General features: G+C 55.1%; 2 protein-coding genes across 3 annotated transcripts; one reads left to right on the forward strand and one right to left on the reverse strand.

The window, feature by feature from the left end:
- NMRAL1 (NmrA like redox sensor 1) lies at positions 1-5313 on the forward strand. Of its 2 annotated transcripts, XM_053957371.1 has the most exons (6): positions 1-809; positions 1074-1139; positions 1344-1582; positions 2335-2584; positions 2980-3245; positions 4116-5313. In XM_053957371.1, exons 2-6 carry the CDS (start codon positions 1100-1102, stop codon positions 4284-4286), a joined length of 966 nt encoding a protein of 321 aa, XP_053813346.1. In that variant the 5' UTR covers positions 1-809; positions 1074-1099; the 3' UTR covers positions 4287-5313. The 2 variants fall into 2 exon arrangements, with proteins under 2 accessions (XP_053813346.1, XP_053813347.1); XM_053957372.1 differs by lacking the exon at positions 1-809 and having other exon boundaries at positions 840-1139; positions 3055-3245.
- On the reverse strand, positions 5198-15390 carry DNAJA3 (DnaJ heat shock protein family (Hsp40) member A3). The gene is made up of 13 exons (XM_053957866.1): positions 15349-15390; positions 15070-15256; positions 14823-14956; positions 14341-14424; positions 13570-13782; positions 12702-12854; positions 11755-11902; positions 11003-11067; positions 10008-10136; positions 9465-9580; positions 9090-9187; positions 6958-7074; positions 5198-6257 (listed from the first exon to the last, which is right to left on the reverse strand). The coding sequence occupies exons 1-12, from the start codon at positions 15388-15390 to the stop codon at positions 6971-6973; spliced, it is 1473 nt and encodes a 490-aa protein (XP_053813841.1). The 3' UTR covers positions 5198-6257; positions 6958-6970.
- Between the last annotated feature and the right edge of the window lie 640 nt (positions 15391-16030).

Below are 16030 nucleotides of genomic sequence, written 5' to 3' on the forward strand. Positions count from 1 at the left end.
AGTTCCCGGCAGGGTGGGTTTGCCCGCAGCCCCTCTGGAGCTGGCAGGAGAGGTGAGAAAAGCTCCAGGGTGACTCTGTTGACTCGTGCGGTTGCTTGCAGGAGGGTGCTCGGGGACAGCTCCTCAGCTCAGACCTGCACAGAGTCACCTGCCTGGGGACAACGAACCTGGGAATAACGAACGGTCCCAGCTCCAGAGGGAGCAGCAGGACGAGCCTGGGGAACAGCCCGGCTTCCACTCCAAGGAAACCTGGAAAGACATTACTCGTCTGGGACGCTCGGGGGGTCCCGGGGGAGGAAGGGACACAACCCCCAGCCACCTCCCAGAGAGTGATGCGGTGGCTTTTGGGTTTTAAGCGGGTTTCCTGAGCAAGGAGCAGGCGGCTGGGCCAACAGATGAGATTTGGGGTGGGAGTGGGGATGGGATTGGGGAGGGGATTTGGGATGGGAGGGGATTGGGGATGGGATGGGATTGGGGATGGGAGGGGATTGGGGCGGGGATTTGGGATGGGATGGGATTGGGTAAGCGATTGGGGATAGGAGCGGAGGCTCGCGCCAGCGGTGGGCGTGGCCCGGCACTGATGGGCGGGGCCTGCGGGGATGGACAGTTGAGCTCCGCCCATACGGGAATGGCCGAGCGCAGTCGGGTGAAGCCGAACACAATCGGGTCACGCCGAACGGACGAACGCACGCCGCTCCAGCTTAGCCGGCTAGAGCCGAACCGAGCCGAACGCAGCCGGCGGAGCCGGTTGGAGCCGATTGGACTCGAACGGAGCCGGGCATAGCCGATTGGAGCCGAGCAGCGCCGAGGTGAGGAGCCGTGTGAGGGAAGACGCGCCCGGTGCCCCGGGACCCGCGATGGCCCCGCAGCCGCCCCGCTCCCTCCCGGCCCCCTGCTCCCCGGGACCCGCGATGGCCCCGCAGCCGCCCCGCTCCCTCCCGGCCCCCTGCTCCCCGGGACCCGCGATGGCCCCGCAGCCGCCCCGCTCCCTGCCCTCCTCCCTCCCTCCCTCCCGGGACCGCTGTGGGGGCTGAGCCGCGGCCGTGCGACCTCGCTGCTTCTCGCCCTGTCAGAGCCCCGGGACCGCCCGCGCTGCTGCATGGCCGGGAAGAAGCTGATCGTGGTGTTCGGGGCCACCGGTGAGTGCTCGGGGAGAGACCTGGGCTGTGCGGGCGGGGAGGGCGAGGGGCGGAGGCGTCGGTGATGCCCAAGCGGCCGGGAGGGTGAGCAGTGCGGGGAGCGAGCGCGGCTCGGTGCCTGTGGCAGTCGGGCCGCTCCGTCCCGCGGCCCCAGCGCGTCCCGGAGCCCCGGGGACGCGGGGCCCTGAGCGGCTGCTCCCGCAGGGGCCCAGGGGGGCGGCGTGGCCCGGGCGCTGCTGGACGATGGCACTTTCAAGGTTCGCGCGGTGACGCGGAGCCCCAGGAAGAAGAAGGCGGAGGAGCTGAGGCGCAGGGGAGCCGAGGTGGTGAAGGCAGATCAGGACGATGAGGCATCGCTGGAGCGGGCCTTGGCGGGTGCCTACGGAGCCTTTATTGTCACCAACTTCTGGGAACACTGCAGCAAGGAGAAGGAAATCGAGCAGGTACCTGTCCTGACGTTAACTGGGACCACGTGCGGAATGATCTGGCAGGGTGGATCGTGAGCAGCATCAAAGTGGGGACTGCTCTTGAAGCATCTGTGGCAGCCCTGATAGTTTGAGTGGCCAGTCCAGAAGACCCAAGGCCTCACAAACACCAGGTCCCAGTTCTTGCAAAACCAGGACTTGTTCTCTGTTCCCTCGCAGTTGCATGGCTCCAGGGTCTGGTGCCTTCAGGGAGTTGATAAATTTGTTACAGAGAGCACTTCCCAGGAGCTGGAGTAGCAGGAGTGGGAACACTTGGCTCCTCAGAGCCTTCCCTGGGCAGAGCTGGGACAGTTGCTGCCTGCAGACCTGTAGCTCTCTGTGCTTGCAGCTTTGCGGCCAAAATCTTTCAGTATCAGAGATCCCAAGGGTGGTGTTCATGCCAGGACAGATACTGCAAGGTGGCAGAGTTGCCACACCTGGATGGCAACAAACAAAAGAAAAGATAGTTTAGGGCAGGTATGTTGGCCAGGCGGATTCTTTATGCTGGTGCTTGCGTGTTTGGTGGAGCAGTGAGCTCCAAAGCTGGAGGGTGTGTGGTCTTTCTGAAGTAGGATGGGGTAAGGAGAGAATTCAGCTCCACCTGGACAGCTCACTGTGCTCCTAGCTGAGGGCTTGTGGGAGCTGGATCCTCCCCAGAGGGAAAGGGGGGGTGTGGGGATGATGGGGATGTCCCATTCCCCTCTTCATGGCTGGTTTCTCCCTTGGCCCAGGGACAGCGTCTCGCTGACCTGTCCAAGCGCCAGGGTCTGCACCACGTCGTGTTCAGCGGCCTGGAGAACGTGCACCAGCTGACGGGGGGCCGGCTGGAGGTGCTGCACTTTGATGGCAAAGGTGTGGTGGAAGAGTACTTCCAGAAAATTGGGGTTCCCACCACCATCATCCGGCTGCCGTTCTACTTTGAGAACTTCCTCTCCATCTTCAAGCCGCAGAAGGCCCCGCAGAGAGACACCTTTGTCCTGGGTAAGGAGGAGCTCTTGCTCTGTGGGTCACTGTCCTGTGACTGTCCTCATCTGCTCCCACTGTGCCGGTGGAGAGACTGCCAGGGCTGGGGGCTGGTAAGGGTGATGAGGCCTCTTCCAGCTTGACCACAGCAAGCTGCATTGTGGTCTTCAGACCTGTTTGGTGGCCTGCAGGAAATCACCAGGATCCTGGGCCTGTTTGTGGTGCTGAGGGCTGTTCCGCAGATCCCAGAGCAGCTCTGGACACCCCAAGTGTCTGCATTTGGGATGGTGGAGGTTGTGGGGCTGCAGACGACTCACGGTGCTGCTCTGGTGTCAAGGGCTCTTAGCTCAGCCCTGCTCTCCTGCCTTGCCATGCTGACGAGTGCTCTCATCCCTCCCTCACCTCGTGTCCAGAGACAGAGCTGAAAACTCCGCTGTACCTCCTCAGAGCTGGGCTGCACTGCAGCTGGGATCAATCTCTCCATACAGAGCTGCCCATGGGGGACACCCCCATGGATGGGATGGCTGTGGAGGACCTTGGGCCCATTGTACTTTGCCTGCTGAAGTCCCCAGGGGAGTACATCGGCCAAGTGATAGGACTGAGCACGGGCAAGCTCACCGAGGCAGAGTACGCTGCCATCCTCTCCCAGCAGACGGGCAAGACTGTGACAGCCAGCAAGGTAGGAAGTGTCACTTGGTGTAGGTGATGTTCCTGAGGGACTCACAGCTCATTTTGGTAGAGGCCAGCACCGACACTGCCCTGTTGGTACTGTCACTGAGCTCATGCCTGTGAAGCACACAGATGTGCCTGGGCAGGTCTGTGCCTGGTTCTGAGGGATAGCCGAGCTGGGAAGTCTCCAAGGGAGACAGGGATGGGCACCTACACAACAGATTTCTGCTGGGTGCCCTTCCCTTCAGCAGGGCTTCCCCCAGGGCTTTGCTGTGTCACCATTACAACAGATCTGGCCTCTGTGCTGTGTCACTGTTAACAACACCCCTGACCACTCCCTGTCCCTTCATGACTTATTTTTAATCTTTGCATTTCAGTTGTGCCTCAGGCAGCCAATACAATGGATGAGGGGTATGGTGGTTCCCTGAGAACAAAGTGCATTTCATTAGAAACAAAGCTCCTCTGATGCTCTCTGCAGGTTCTGCCCTCCCAGAAGTGCAGTGAACCAAACCCTTTGATTCAGGCAGGGAAGGATATTTTGGGGTGCCAGGTGGCAACCTGAATTGCCTCCTGGACCACTCAGTTTCTAGAACCCCTCAGCCATAGCTCTGGTGTGAGGAAGGGCTCCCTCATAGCTGCTCCAGACCCTGGCCAGCTGTGTGCCAGACCTGGGTGCTGGCCCTAGGCTGGCTGGGCTGTTCTGCCAGGCGGGGCTGCATCCTTTGCCCAACCCCAGCAGAAGTGCCTTGCAGAGCCCTCTGCACCAGTGGCAATGCTGTGACAGGCTGCTCTACCAGAGCCCTCATCACATCCCCTCAGAGGCTGAGGGGAAGCCCCAGCAGCCTCTGAAACACTTTTTTTTCCCCAATTCTGTTGACAGATCTCCCCTGAGGAGTATGAGAAGCAGGACTTCCCTGGGGCCAAGGAGACGGCTGCCATGTTCCGTTTCTATGCCCTAAAACCAGACCGCAACGTGGCCCTGACCATGAAGCTCAACCCCAAGGCCCGCACCTTCCAGCAGTGGGTGGGGGACAACAAGAATGCCTTCTGAGCCTCCTCTCCCTCCCTGGTTTCTGCAGCAGGTAGGGGGGCCTGGCTGAGGAGGTGAGGTGCCCTGAGCCATGCTGCCTTCCCAGTAGTGCCCCAGGGAGAGGCTGGTCCTGCCCCAGCTGAGGAGAGCTTTGCCCAGTTGCTGGTCCATGTGTGTGCTCCTGCAGCATGGTTGGGAATATTTAGGCAGCTAGAACAAGAGGAAGGGCCGGACAGCACAGGCAGAGGGGTGGCAGAAGCACTGCCTTTGCACCCTGTCCTCAGGGAGGTGCTGCTTTAGTCATTGTGGGTGTTTTAGGGTGGTGGGGGCTAGTTTTCCCAGGATCACCTCCTTTCCCAGGCAGCTCTGAGCATATGGCAGCAGGTGAAGGTGCCAAAGGCTGAAGGTGTTTAAGCCAGGGCCCCAAAGGCAGTGCCCTTGTGGCAGGTATCCATGGCCAGGGCTGCTGCAGGCTCACAAGCAAACAGAAGACAGGGATTTCTCCATGGATCTGGTTTGGGCACTGCGGGTGAGCCACTGGAAAGAATGGAAGCTTAGTGTCACCCCAGCAAGCAGGGACTGCAGTGCCTTCTTGTAACACAAAAAGTGAGCCTGATTCCTCATCATACAGCTCTGGCCCTGGTCCTTGGGCTCCTGGAGCTAATTTCAGTCACTGTTCTAAGGAACTGAGATAAAACTCGACTTTTTCTAGACTGTCCAAGGTTCAGTGGAACAGCCCCTTCCCCCTCTCATGCCTAAAGTACTGCTGAGATAGGGCAGCTTTGTGTTTAAAGTCAATCCCAGCCCCTAGCAATGCTAGAGCCATCCAACCCTGTCCCCTCCTTGTCCCAGAGACCTTCATTCCTGTTACTAGGGGAGGGAAAGGGGGTGACAGAGCAGCTGGAAGAGTAGACAAGGCAGCAAGGCACAGCACGTGTTAAATATCTTTATGAAGTCCATCTTATTTACATGGGTACAGAATCACTTTACAGAAGTTTAATCAGGAGGCAACACGTGCTTTATTTCAGCAAATTAAGAAGGGCAAGACTACAGCACGTCCCTGTTTAACTGGTGTTGAGCTGATTAGTATGTGGGCTGATGGTACCTGCACAGTATCACAAACACAGCAGGCTACAGTAACCATGGAATACTCACTGCAAGAGCTCAGCTCCACCTGGAAGGAGTGATCCACCTCACTTGCACTCTCACACAAGTAAAACAACGATGCTTTGACCAATCCTTTACGCTATGGGTGTTGCACTAAAGTAATAAAAGATTTTTGTCCCCAACTGGCAAAGGGCTCAGTGATCAACTTGTACCAGTCCAGAAGCGACAGCAGTTGTGTGGTAACTTTAGTTATGTGGGGGATACACTTGAGGCAAAGTGCAGATTCCATCACTGCTCTGTGCAGGCAATCAGCAGGATAGAGAAAGCCCAGGGCTGTGAGGGAGCCAGGCCAGCTGGGCTCAGACAACGCCCAGCCACAGGGAGATTCCACCTGGAGCTGTGCAGGGCAGCAGGGCTGTTGTGAAGACAAGGTTAGACCTTCCTGACCCACCAAGTCTCCTGGAGAGTTCACCAAGCACATCTGGCATTCCAAAGGGCACCTGAGTGAGCAGCTGGTGTGCTTGGCCTCCACACAGCATGTTGCTGCTCTCTGCTGGACTATTTGTTTCACATTTCCTCTGGTTTGGATTCTAAATACTACTTTAGCTTTTACCAAATAAGCTTCCAGTAGCAGTAAGGTTGTGGAGCAGCCTCCAGAGAGCCACACTTCTGCTAAGCTGGTGTTTTCCTTCACTGCCAGTTCTTGGGACAGTGGGTGGGGTTTGTGTTGGTGCCTCTGTGGTCCATGGCCCCTCCAGCTGGGATTCTTGCTGTGCTGCTGACTGACATCCTGTGTTCTCCAGAGCCTGGCTGCCAGAAAGATTCACCCCCAACTGCACAGATGACCTGCTGCTGCTGGCTCCTAGTTCCCAGTAGAACGCTTTCCTGCAGTTGAAGTGAGAGGAAGGTTACAATTTCCTGGCTGTATCAGCACACAGGCCACTCTGGGAGCACCTCCCCTCCTGACCTGCTGTCACGCTGTCAGCCCTACAGCACAGCCAGCTTTGAAGCCTACAAAGATGCAAAGCTGAGCCCCTGGAATCCCACACTCTCTGTCTGTGGTAGATGATTCCAAGTCTCGGTGCTCTCTCATAACAGGTCAGCACCAACTGAAGCACCTGAGTTACACTGCAGTGATGCATGGTGGGGTTTGCTTTTGCTGTGCTCTGTGACAAGGGCTGGCTCCTCCCTGGTGCTGTAAGCCCATGGCAGGGGTGAATCCAGCCCGAGTGTGCCAGCACCAGTGGCTCTGCAGCCCAGGATTTGTGTGGCAGAACCCGGTCCCAGTGGGACCAGCTCATGGGAGCAGCTCAGCGCTTGGAACTGAACACAGCTCCAGCTGCAGAGCTGCAGGGGAAGCCAGCCACCTCCCCAATGGGGCACCCAGCATCTGTGCTGCTCTTTGCTGCAGCAACAATGCACTTTAATCCCTGGCTTGTTGCTCCAGGTCCCAGGGGACAGCTAGGGCTGTGCACATCCGCGTTGGAAGGCCTGAGGCTAAGTGAGAAGCAACGCTGTGCTTCCACCTCCCAAGAAGTGCTCAGTGTGGGGGAAAGACGACAGTGAAACACAAGAGGCCTCCTACCTCGGATGGGGTGTCAGGAGGTAAACATTTTCTTAAGTTTGGAAAGGAATCCCTCCTTGTTCTCCTGAGCCTCAGGCCTATCCCCGCCTGCGTCAGCGCTAGCCGTGGCCCTGCCACCTGGACACAAACAGCAAAGGGCTGCAGTCAGAGACATCTCCCACCAGGACCAGAGGGGTGGTTTAGACAGCGAATGGCCAAGAGAAAGCAGCTGGTTGTGCTGCTCCCTCACGTCCAGGGCTGCTCCTGGCAGCGAGCCACAGGACTGGACCCCTTGCAGTGGAAGCACTGGAGAGCCTGGATCCCACAAGTGGAAAAGCCAACCATGAGCTCAGGTGCTGAGCTGTTCCCTTCCCCTCTCCCCAGCCCTCCAACTGGCAAGGGAATTCTTGTGCTGCACAATTGAGTCAGGGACCCCACAGGCTTTGGAATCAAGTACTTGGAACTGAGAGTCTGCCACTAAAAACAAGTGGTGAACTCAATCACAGCCAGCCACGATTTTACAGGGTTAAAAAAATCTATACTGGTGGTCCCTGAAACAAGTTCTTCCTGTTTCAAGGTTGTGTCCTTGCAAAGCAGTGCAAAACCACACCAGGAGCCTGGTTTGTGTCTCTGCAAGCAATGCTTAGACAGTGTCAAGCAGAAAATTAACTTGTGTAAAATGAAAAAGAGTACAAGTATTTCAGACTGACTGTCCAGATAAGGATTGTTAAAATTGTCCTGTATGAACAGGTCCTGAGAATTTGTTTGTCCCTCAGAAGTGGCTATAACGAGAACAAAGGAGACCTCTTTGCTAATCTGTTTTTTTCTACAGTAAAACCATCAACAACAAGATCCCAAATGCCTCCTCAAGCTTTCTTTGTGCACAGAGAACAAGGAGTCTGGTGCTCCCCAGCCTCCCAGGGCTGAGTGCTGGGCTGGGGCTGATGCAATGGGATGAAATCCCGAGGCAGGACACGCCTCCCTCAGCACAGCCTGTCTCTACACTGCAACCTACTGGCATTTTAATTCACCTTGCTACTTCACCATGGTAAAAACTGGCAGGTTTGCTTTTTAAGAAATTACTTTGAGGAGGTTTTTTTTTTTCCTCTTTGGCACACAAATGCCTTTAAAAAGCTGGAAGGGAAATTCAGTGCTCAGAGCTCTCTGCCCTTCCCCCAAGGCTGACTGTAATAGAGGAAATACTTATTTTCTGTATGTATAATTATTATAAAACAGAACACTGGGAAGTATTTGGCAGCTCCTGCACTTAAGCCTATATTCCTCACACTTTGGCATGTAGTAGAGCAGATCCTGGGATCATTCAGCAGCTCCAAAAGGCTCTCACCTTTGCCTAGTCATAAATGTCCTGTTGGGTTTCAAACCAAAACCAAAATCCAACAGGCTTTAAGAAGTTCATTGTTTCAATTAAGCAAAGAAAAAACTGCTTTCCAGTAGTGAGAGACAAAGCTCCTTCCTTACTATTTTACCATGTGTTGTGCCTTTAGCTGCTGCTTCTTCCAAGCACCTCAGCCCTGCAACTTAAAACACAATTGCTGAATCTTAGTTTTCCATCTGGAGCTGGAGAGCAGCTCCACAAAGCTCCCAGCTGCCTTCACTCCTCCATCGTGCTGGACACTGTCCACTGACCAGAGCTGACACTGCCACCAATGGACACTCCCAGCCCAGGTTTCCTCACACACACAGAGCTCAGCCCCAACAGAAACCCCTGTCAGCATTCCAGGAGAAGCAGCCCTGCTGTGCTCACAAACACACTGGATTGGGATCACACAGCAAATTGGCCTGAAGCACATTTGCTTTCCTGCCTCAAGGCAAGTCCTGGCACAGGGGAAGCAGGGAGCAGGAGGCACTCATCAGCACAGCTTGTCTGGACCCTGGAGTACTCAGTGCCTGCACTCTGTTCACACATGGATTAGCCCAGTAAGTACTGGAATAGAGCTTCCTGGGAAGGGGCTGCCTCCCTGCTGTGTGCTACAGCCTGTCAGTATCACACTAGAACTACTTCTGTTAAACCAGGCTGCGCTGCCACAGGCCTGATGTGACCCTGGCTTGCCTTGCTCCCCAGGAATGCTCAGGGAGCACTGTGCACTCCCACAGCAGCTGCCCAGGGAAGGGGCAGGAGTTCCCCTGCTCACCTGACGCTGTGTTGGTGACCCCGTTCACGGTGCCGTCCACGTCGGCCTCATCCTCGGCATAGCTCATCATTAAGGCTCGCTGGCGATCCGTCAGCCTCCTGTGGCACCGGGACACGGGGTCAGGGATGGGCTGGGGTCCCACAGCCTCCCAAACCTCCCCCAGCAGCACCCATGAGGGGCAGGGACTGGAGTACATTGTGTATGAATACACCAGGAATCCACGTGCTCTTTAAATGAGCCATCTATAAGGAATGATCTCTAAAGAATTCTCAGTGGAAGAGGGGACCATAGGACCCACTGCATTTCACCTTTTAAACAACATTTTTTGCACAAAGCTTTAAAGATTTCACAGGAAGTTGTTTTAGCTCCACTTACTGAGGAACTTTTATCTTTATGTGGATGTAGTGGTCTCCATAGCCATAGCTGTTCACCTTGGGAATGCCTTTCCCACTCATTCGAATTCTCTGGTCTGGCTGAATACCAGGGGGTATCTATAAACACAAAGGCATCACATTTATTACTCTAATTAAACATTTATATAATAATTACACATCTATAAAAATTATCTGCTTCTCCAACAAGTTTCAAAGTAGGATGGGAGAGCTCTCATATGCTCATGCATTGGGACACATCCCAAAGCTAAACCAGTAATGATGGAAAAGCTTCTGAAGGAATAAGTAAAGAACCTGACACAGCCTGTAGCCCTTAGATGGGGCTGGTCCAGCAATTCATTTCCTTCCCTGTCCATACACAGCAACAAGAAAGAAGCTGTGACCAGGCAGGTCACAAACTACCCAAGGCTCAGTCCTGAAGGAGTCTGAAATGCAATACTGGCAGACTTGGAGATTTTGCCCACCTTTGCAGGAAAGGAGAAGCCTTTGTGCCCCAGTGATTCATGCCCAGAATATTGGCACTCACCGTGATGTTGATTGTCTCATACAAGCCTTGACACCGGGCTGTGCCTCCCAGCACGGCCTGAGCTATTGAGATCAGGAGATCCGAGTGGATATCGGCTCCGTTTCGTCGGAAAACAGAGCTCTTCTGAACCTGCAGGGCAGCAAAGTTCCAAAGAGCAGTGAGCACACCGTGTTCTCCTGGTAAAACTGCTCCCAAGGGTCTCAGGAAAAAAATATACCATCCCCAAACAGCATGGCTGAGAACTGTGAGTTAATATTTGGTGTTCTAGTAAAACACAGATATTGAGATAACTGATTTAGCCAAAGGATTGGAAGGATCCCTGCTTCCTGCCTCAGGAACTCCCTCCCCTAATCCTGCTGTTAGTTTATCCATGTCACTACGGTTCTGCAGAGACAGACACTGCCTTGTCCACCACCCTGTACAGGGGAAAGCCAAAAGTGAGAAGGAAATGAAGCACCTTTCCGGTGGCCTCACAAGCTGGAACAGAATTAAACCCTCCTGCACCGTGGAAGAGGTGCTGAAAGAACTTTCTCCTCAACAGGGATGTGTGTGGCAAGATTCTGACAGGACAAGAGGCCCAGCTACAGCACAGGTGCAAAGCAGCCCTGAAGGTGGATCTGCAGAAGGACACTTCACCAGACAGCCTCCTGCAGCACCTCCCACAGCTCTCCTCAGCTCTGCCACCCCTGCCAGCAGGCAGCTCCCTCACATTTCCAAGTCAAAAATTCAAGGCATGAAGAACCTACTCTGCATTTTGATTCACACTACCCTAAGGGCCTGGTCCTGGAACAAGCAGCAATTCTTCGTGAACAGATTCAAAGTTACCCTCCTTGCTACAATGCAGATCTCCTGCTGTCTCAGAAAGTTCACAGGGATCATGTTACCTCAGCTGTTCCAAAGGATCACTGGCTCTTCCTCCTCTGCCCATTCTGCAGTCCTTTCCAAGGCAGTTGAGAACAACCAACTTATATAATAAACCAGCTTGGGATACATACCCTGAATGTAATGAAAATTTCTTTCTTCCCCACAGGCATCCGAACTGTCTGCCCGTCCTCCACACCTGCAATCAGAACAGGAGGGAATGTGACCTTGGCTTATAACCCATGTGTGACATGGATACCTACAACTCTTGCCAATCCCAAGAGCTGGCCACCACAGCCCAAAGGAGGAGGGGTCAGCACATGTTTATACCTCTGAGGTGATCTCTATGCCCCCAACATGTTTGTTACTTCAATATTTACAGAATTCTCTATGCATTCTTCAAATGCATTGGATTAAGGAACACAGCAGCCTCCACAAGCTGCAGGAAAATTACAGGCTGCTCATCCAGGGTCTCAAAGAAGCAAGTCTTAGTCTCACCACTGAATTCTCCTCTCTGGTGAGGAAGGCAATCAGCACACCCCTCTGAGCCAAGCCAAGCTTTTCAGGATTCCCATCATCTCCCCAAGCTTCAAGGACAAATGAGAGACCCATGGCAACAAAACCTTTGGAGATTCACCCTTCAAAACCTGCCTAGGAGGACCCAGGCAAGAACCAAAGCTCAGGGAGGGCAGAGCAAACACTTATATCCATGGCCAGAAGGTCCATCTCATCACTAGCCCGTTCCATTGCTGAGCTCTCACCTGCTTTGCTTTAAAGATCATTTCTCTGCAGCAAAAGGTCTTACACGGCTCCCCCACTGTACCCACAGAGGCAGTAAATAACTACAGTTCTTTAAGAGAGAGCAGCAGACAGGTACAGCACTGACCAGCTGGCACGGGAACCATCACTGTCTTCTTCTGCTTGGTCTGCCCTGTGCCCCGGCACATGACGCAGGGCGTGGTGATGATGGAGCCGCGGCCGCCGCAGCGCCGGCACGTGGAGCGCATCACGAACGGGCCCGTGTTGATCGTCTCCTGGGCAGGAACAAACACACGTTGAGCAAGTGATGAGTACTGAGATGGGGCTTCTCACACGGCACATCTGAGCTCTGATCACACACACACCATGTCAGAACAGAGATACCCCTCAGTAAGGGCTGGAGCAGAAAGCTGGCTCTGACATCCACTCACCATCGCATTCTGACTTCCACTGAACACCGCCACTACTACAAGTGTCAGGTGGTGAGGGCAAGCGAAACACATCACCCTCAAAGTCTAGGCTTTAATGCACAAGAAGGAACAAAGCTCCTTACAGTGCTACAAATGTCTGTGTTCAGATGAATCCAAGGACAATCCATTTACATGGATTACTGCCAGTGTCCAAGAAAACCTTATGGTGACTAAGCCTTGGACTGAACCACTGAAGCACACAAGGAATCAGATGCATGGAAACCCAAAGCCTGCAGCTCCATCTCCATCATTACCTCCATCTTCTTATTTTATGATTACCCTTGGGTTCTCACCACCTTCCTCCAATCCGCAAGTCAAAAGATACCCATTTATTGCTCGAGGAATTTCAGAGCTGTTACATTATATTCATATGGCTTGTGGGATGTGCAGTAGCAGAGGATCCAGCCTGAAGGCTCATGCTTTCAGCTCAGCACAGCACTTTAACACAAAGAAAATCTTCCTAGTGCCTATTAGCATCAAGCTGACATTAACTCAGCTTTGCCCAAGATAGGCTGATGAGTGTGGTGAGAATTTTTCACCATGGAATGAAGTGTCTCTCCCCAAGAAGGGAAAGCACAGAACTGGTGTCCTGCTCAGCACTTACCATGCCCGTGCCATTGCAGTAGTGACAGCGCTGAGCTTTGGTGCCAGGTTCGTGTCCTTTGCCATCACAGCGCACACAGGAGTCCTGGATGTTCACCACAATCTCCTTGTTCACACCTTTTGCAGCTTGGGTGAATGTCAGTTCCATGATATACTGCACAGGAAACATGGATATAGATCCATGACTGAGGTGTGACAGGGTCTTAAGGAGACTGAGAACAGTTTAGGCTAAATACCAAACAATGCTAAAAATAGAAATTCTCAATAAAGATGACTGACCAAAAGAGGAAATTCTCCTTAAATGAAAGATGTCATTTTTAGTAAAACCAAGAGTACCCAACACCAAACATTTCTGAAGACAACACATGAATCAGCAACACTTAAAGGAGCATTTAGCTGCAACACAAAGAACAAAACATTTTATTATGGGCCTCACTGCAACATGAAGCTAATTAAGTTGCAAAATTAAGCCAATTAAGCAGCAGCCAAACATACTGCTGGAAGGCCTGGTTTATAGTTACAAGGCATTTTGTGGGTTTTAGCATTACAGATCAAAGCAGGCATAGGTAAATCAAGGTGCAGCAGAAACGATGCCTCTCCAGCGATGGAACTGCTCGGCAGTACTGGGTGGTGTCAGTGAACACCAGAGAAGTAGCTCAAGCCCAGAAAAAATATCCTGTCTGGAGGTGTGGGGTGTGTTCCTGCACAGCTGAGCAAAACTATGAGACTCTGCCCATGCCATGGGACACTCACACACTGACATTCTCAGAAATAACTCCTTGCTGAAGCTCCCAGAGCTTGTGACAGAAGCTGGGGAGAGACACTGCTTTGAGTTCCTCATTTCATTCCTAAATAAAGGCACCTCCTACCTCCTGTGGCTGGTCAAAGACAGTCTGAAAATCGCCAAAAGGGGATCCTGAGAACTCCCCAAAGATCTTCCTGAAGAGCTCCTCGGGGTCGATGGAGGGGCCGCTGCTCCAGTACTGCCGCCCCGCGCCAGCCCCGGCCCCGGCCGCGCCGGCCTCGAAGCTCGCCGTGCCGTAGGCATCGTACTGCTTCCTCTTCACCTCGTCACTCAGCACCTGGGGCAAGGACAGGGCCATCAGGGCACTGTGGGACCCAGGAGAATCCCTGGCTCTGGGCTCAGACCTTCCATCAAGGTCTCGCCCAGCTCTCAGCACCACGGGAGTTAGGGACAAGCTGCTGCTTCCCTGGCGTTTCTTGGCTCATCACCAGAAAAATTGTGAAATTGTACTAATTTATAAAAAGCAGAAATAACTTACATTAAGTAGCTGATCATTATTATATCAGCTGAAGAGTGCTGGAATCAAAAAACAGGGCTGGGGGAGCACAGTGAAAGTCCCTCTGTCTCAAAAACCTGCTGACAGGTTTTTTGTTTGGTTATTTAAACTGACAATAATTCCATAGAAGTGACATCCATGCCAATCACTGCTAAGGAAGGGGAAAACTGAAAAAGCCCAAAGCAGCTAAATCAGATACTTGGACCAAGTAATTTCTTGGGACAGAGGTGCCCCAGATTGAAGTGCATCAAAAAACAGCCACGGTTTTACAGGAAATGTTTCCCCTCATCCACCCTCTAGTCTTTCCTCCTTCTCATCACAACAAAATCCTGCTATTACCTCGTAGGCTTCTGCCAGTTGAGAGAATTTCTCCTTTGCTTTGGGGTCGTCCTTGTTTGTGTCAGGGTGGTATTTCTTTGCCAACTAAAAAACAAAACCCAACCATTAGGGACAGGCAGGAGTTATTTACTTAAGCATATCTCACGTGCCAGGAAAAACACATCAGGCAGAGCCTGGCATTCACTAGATGCATTCCTGGGAACTAAAGCCCTTCATTTTCATTTATCAACCCAAAACAAGGAAGTACAGGAGCTGCTCCTTATCTTCTCAGCAATCCCAGATCCTTCTGGAAGGAGACAAGCGATGACAGCACAGGCAGACCATGCTTTGGAAGCGATCTCCAAGGCCACGTGCTGAGCTTTCCCACTGCCTCCTCCCCTTGTCTCTAGCGGCTCCAAACACGGGGATGGATTTGTTCCCTGCCCCAGCGCCGGCTCCTCTCGCTGCCCGCGGGGCCCTGGGCGCGGCCGGTCCCGGCGCACCTGGTAATAGGCCTTCTTGATCTCCTTCTGCGTGGCGGTGCGGGGCACCCCCAGCACCTGGTAATAGTCCTCCTTGGCGCGGGCCGCGCTGCTGTGGAAGGCGGCGGCGGCGGCGGCGGCAGCGCGTTTCGTCCCTGCGGGAGAGGAGGGAGAGGGGCCGCCGTGAGGGCCGGGCCGGCGGGGCGCGGGTCTTTTCCCCCGGCCGCGTCCCTTCCTCCAGCCGGCCCGGCCCGCCTAGCCCGCTCACCAGCGGCGCAGAGCCCGGCGCGGAGCAGCAGGAGGCGGCGCGGGGCGCGGGCGGGCGGGGCGCGGAGCCCGCGGAGCAGCAGCAGCAGCGGCGGCGGCCGCGCGTTCCCCGCCCCGCGCCCCGCGGCCGCCCCGACCCAGCGCGACGCGCACCCGGCCGCCATCTTGGCCCGCGCGCGGCGCTGCGCCTGCGCACCCTACGGCGGGGACGGGCCGCGCAGGCGCACGGCGCCGCGGCCGCGGCACGCTTACGCATGCGCAGGGCTCGGCGGGGACGGGCCGCGCAGGCGCACGGCGCCGCGGCCGCGGCACGCTTACGCATGCGCAGGGCTCGGCGGGGACGGAGCGGGAGGGGCCGTGGAGCGGCCGTGGGTGCCGGGCAGGGAACGCGCGGGGACACGGGCGGGACAGCCGGGAACTGCCCCCTGCGACAGCCTCGTGCGGCGGGGCTGGCACACTGCCCTCTGCTCTGCGCCCTTCCAGGGCCGCTCCTCTTCTCCCCTAGCAGGGGACGTATCTCACAGGAGTGGAATAAAGGCTCTGGAAGCACAGCGGGTGCAGTGCCACACGCCCACACTCACACGGCACAGCAGCCTGGCTCGGCACTCACAGCCAGGCAGCAGCAGCTTTCCTCTGGAGAGGGGGAGGACGATTCGTGCCAAGCGTGTCTCTCTCCCGCCCTCGTCACCGGGGCTGGCGCCTCCGCGCGCTCCTCAGCACAGGCTCGGGCCTGCGGCGCGGGGGAGGCTCCGCCGGGCTCAGCGGCGACAGGGACGTGCCAGCTCCGGCTGCGCACACGCCGCTGTCACAGCCCGGGTGAAAGCAGGGCAGGAGGCCTGGCCTCCACCGCCGCGGGTGGCAGCCGGGCTCCACCGGGTCCCAGCCGGGCTCAGTGGGCTCAGGTCCAGCGCTCCCTGCTCCTCCTCCCTCCCCGCAGCCGTGAGTACACGAAGGTCTCTGTT

Source organism: Vidua chalybeata, chromosome 16 (assembly GCF_026979565.1).
Source record: "Vidua chalybeata isolate OUT-0048 chromosome 16, bVidCha1 merged haplotype, whole genome shotgun sequence".
NCBI classification, from domain to species: domain Eukaryota; kingdom Metazoa; phylum Chordata; class Aves; order Passeriformes; family Viduidae; genus Vidua; species Vidua chalybeata.

Bases quoted from the DNA above. Each gene is read 5' to 3' on its own strand.
- NMRAL1 (XM_053957371.1), top strand. From the start codon at position 1,100: ATGGCCGGGAAGAAGCTGATCGTGGTGTTCGGGGCCACCG. The intron at 1,140-1,343 runs GTGAGTGCTCGG...CTGCTCCCGCAG, and splicing joins CGTGGTGTTCGGGGCCACCG to GGGCCCAGGGGGGCGGCGTG. The intron at 3,246-4,115 runs GTAGGAAGTGTC...TTCTGTTGACAG, and splicing joins AGACTGTGACAGCCAGCAAG to ATCTCCCCTGAGGAGTATGA.
- DNAJA3 (XM_053957866.1), bottom strand. From the start codon at position 15,390: ATGCGTAAGCGTGCCGCGGCCGCGGCGCCGTGCGCCTGCGCG. The intron at 10,137-11,002 runs GTATGTATCCCA...GCTGCCCTGCAG, and splicing joins AAATTTTCATTACATTCAGG to GTTCAGAAGAGCTCTGTTTT. The intron at 9,188-9,464 runs GTAAGTGGAGCT...CCGGTGCCACAG, and splicing joins ATAAAGATAAAAGTTCCTCA to GAGGCTGACGGATCGCCAGC.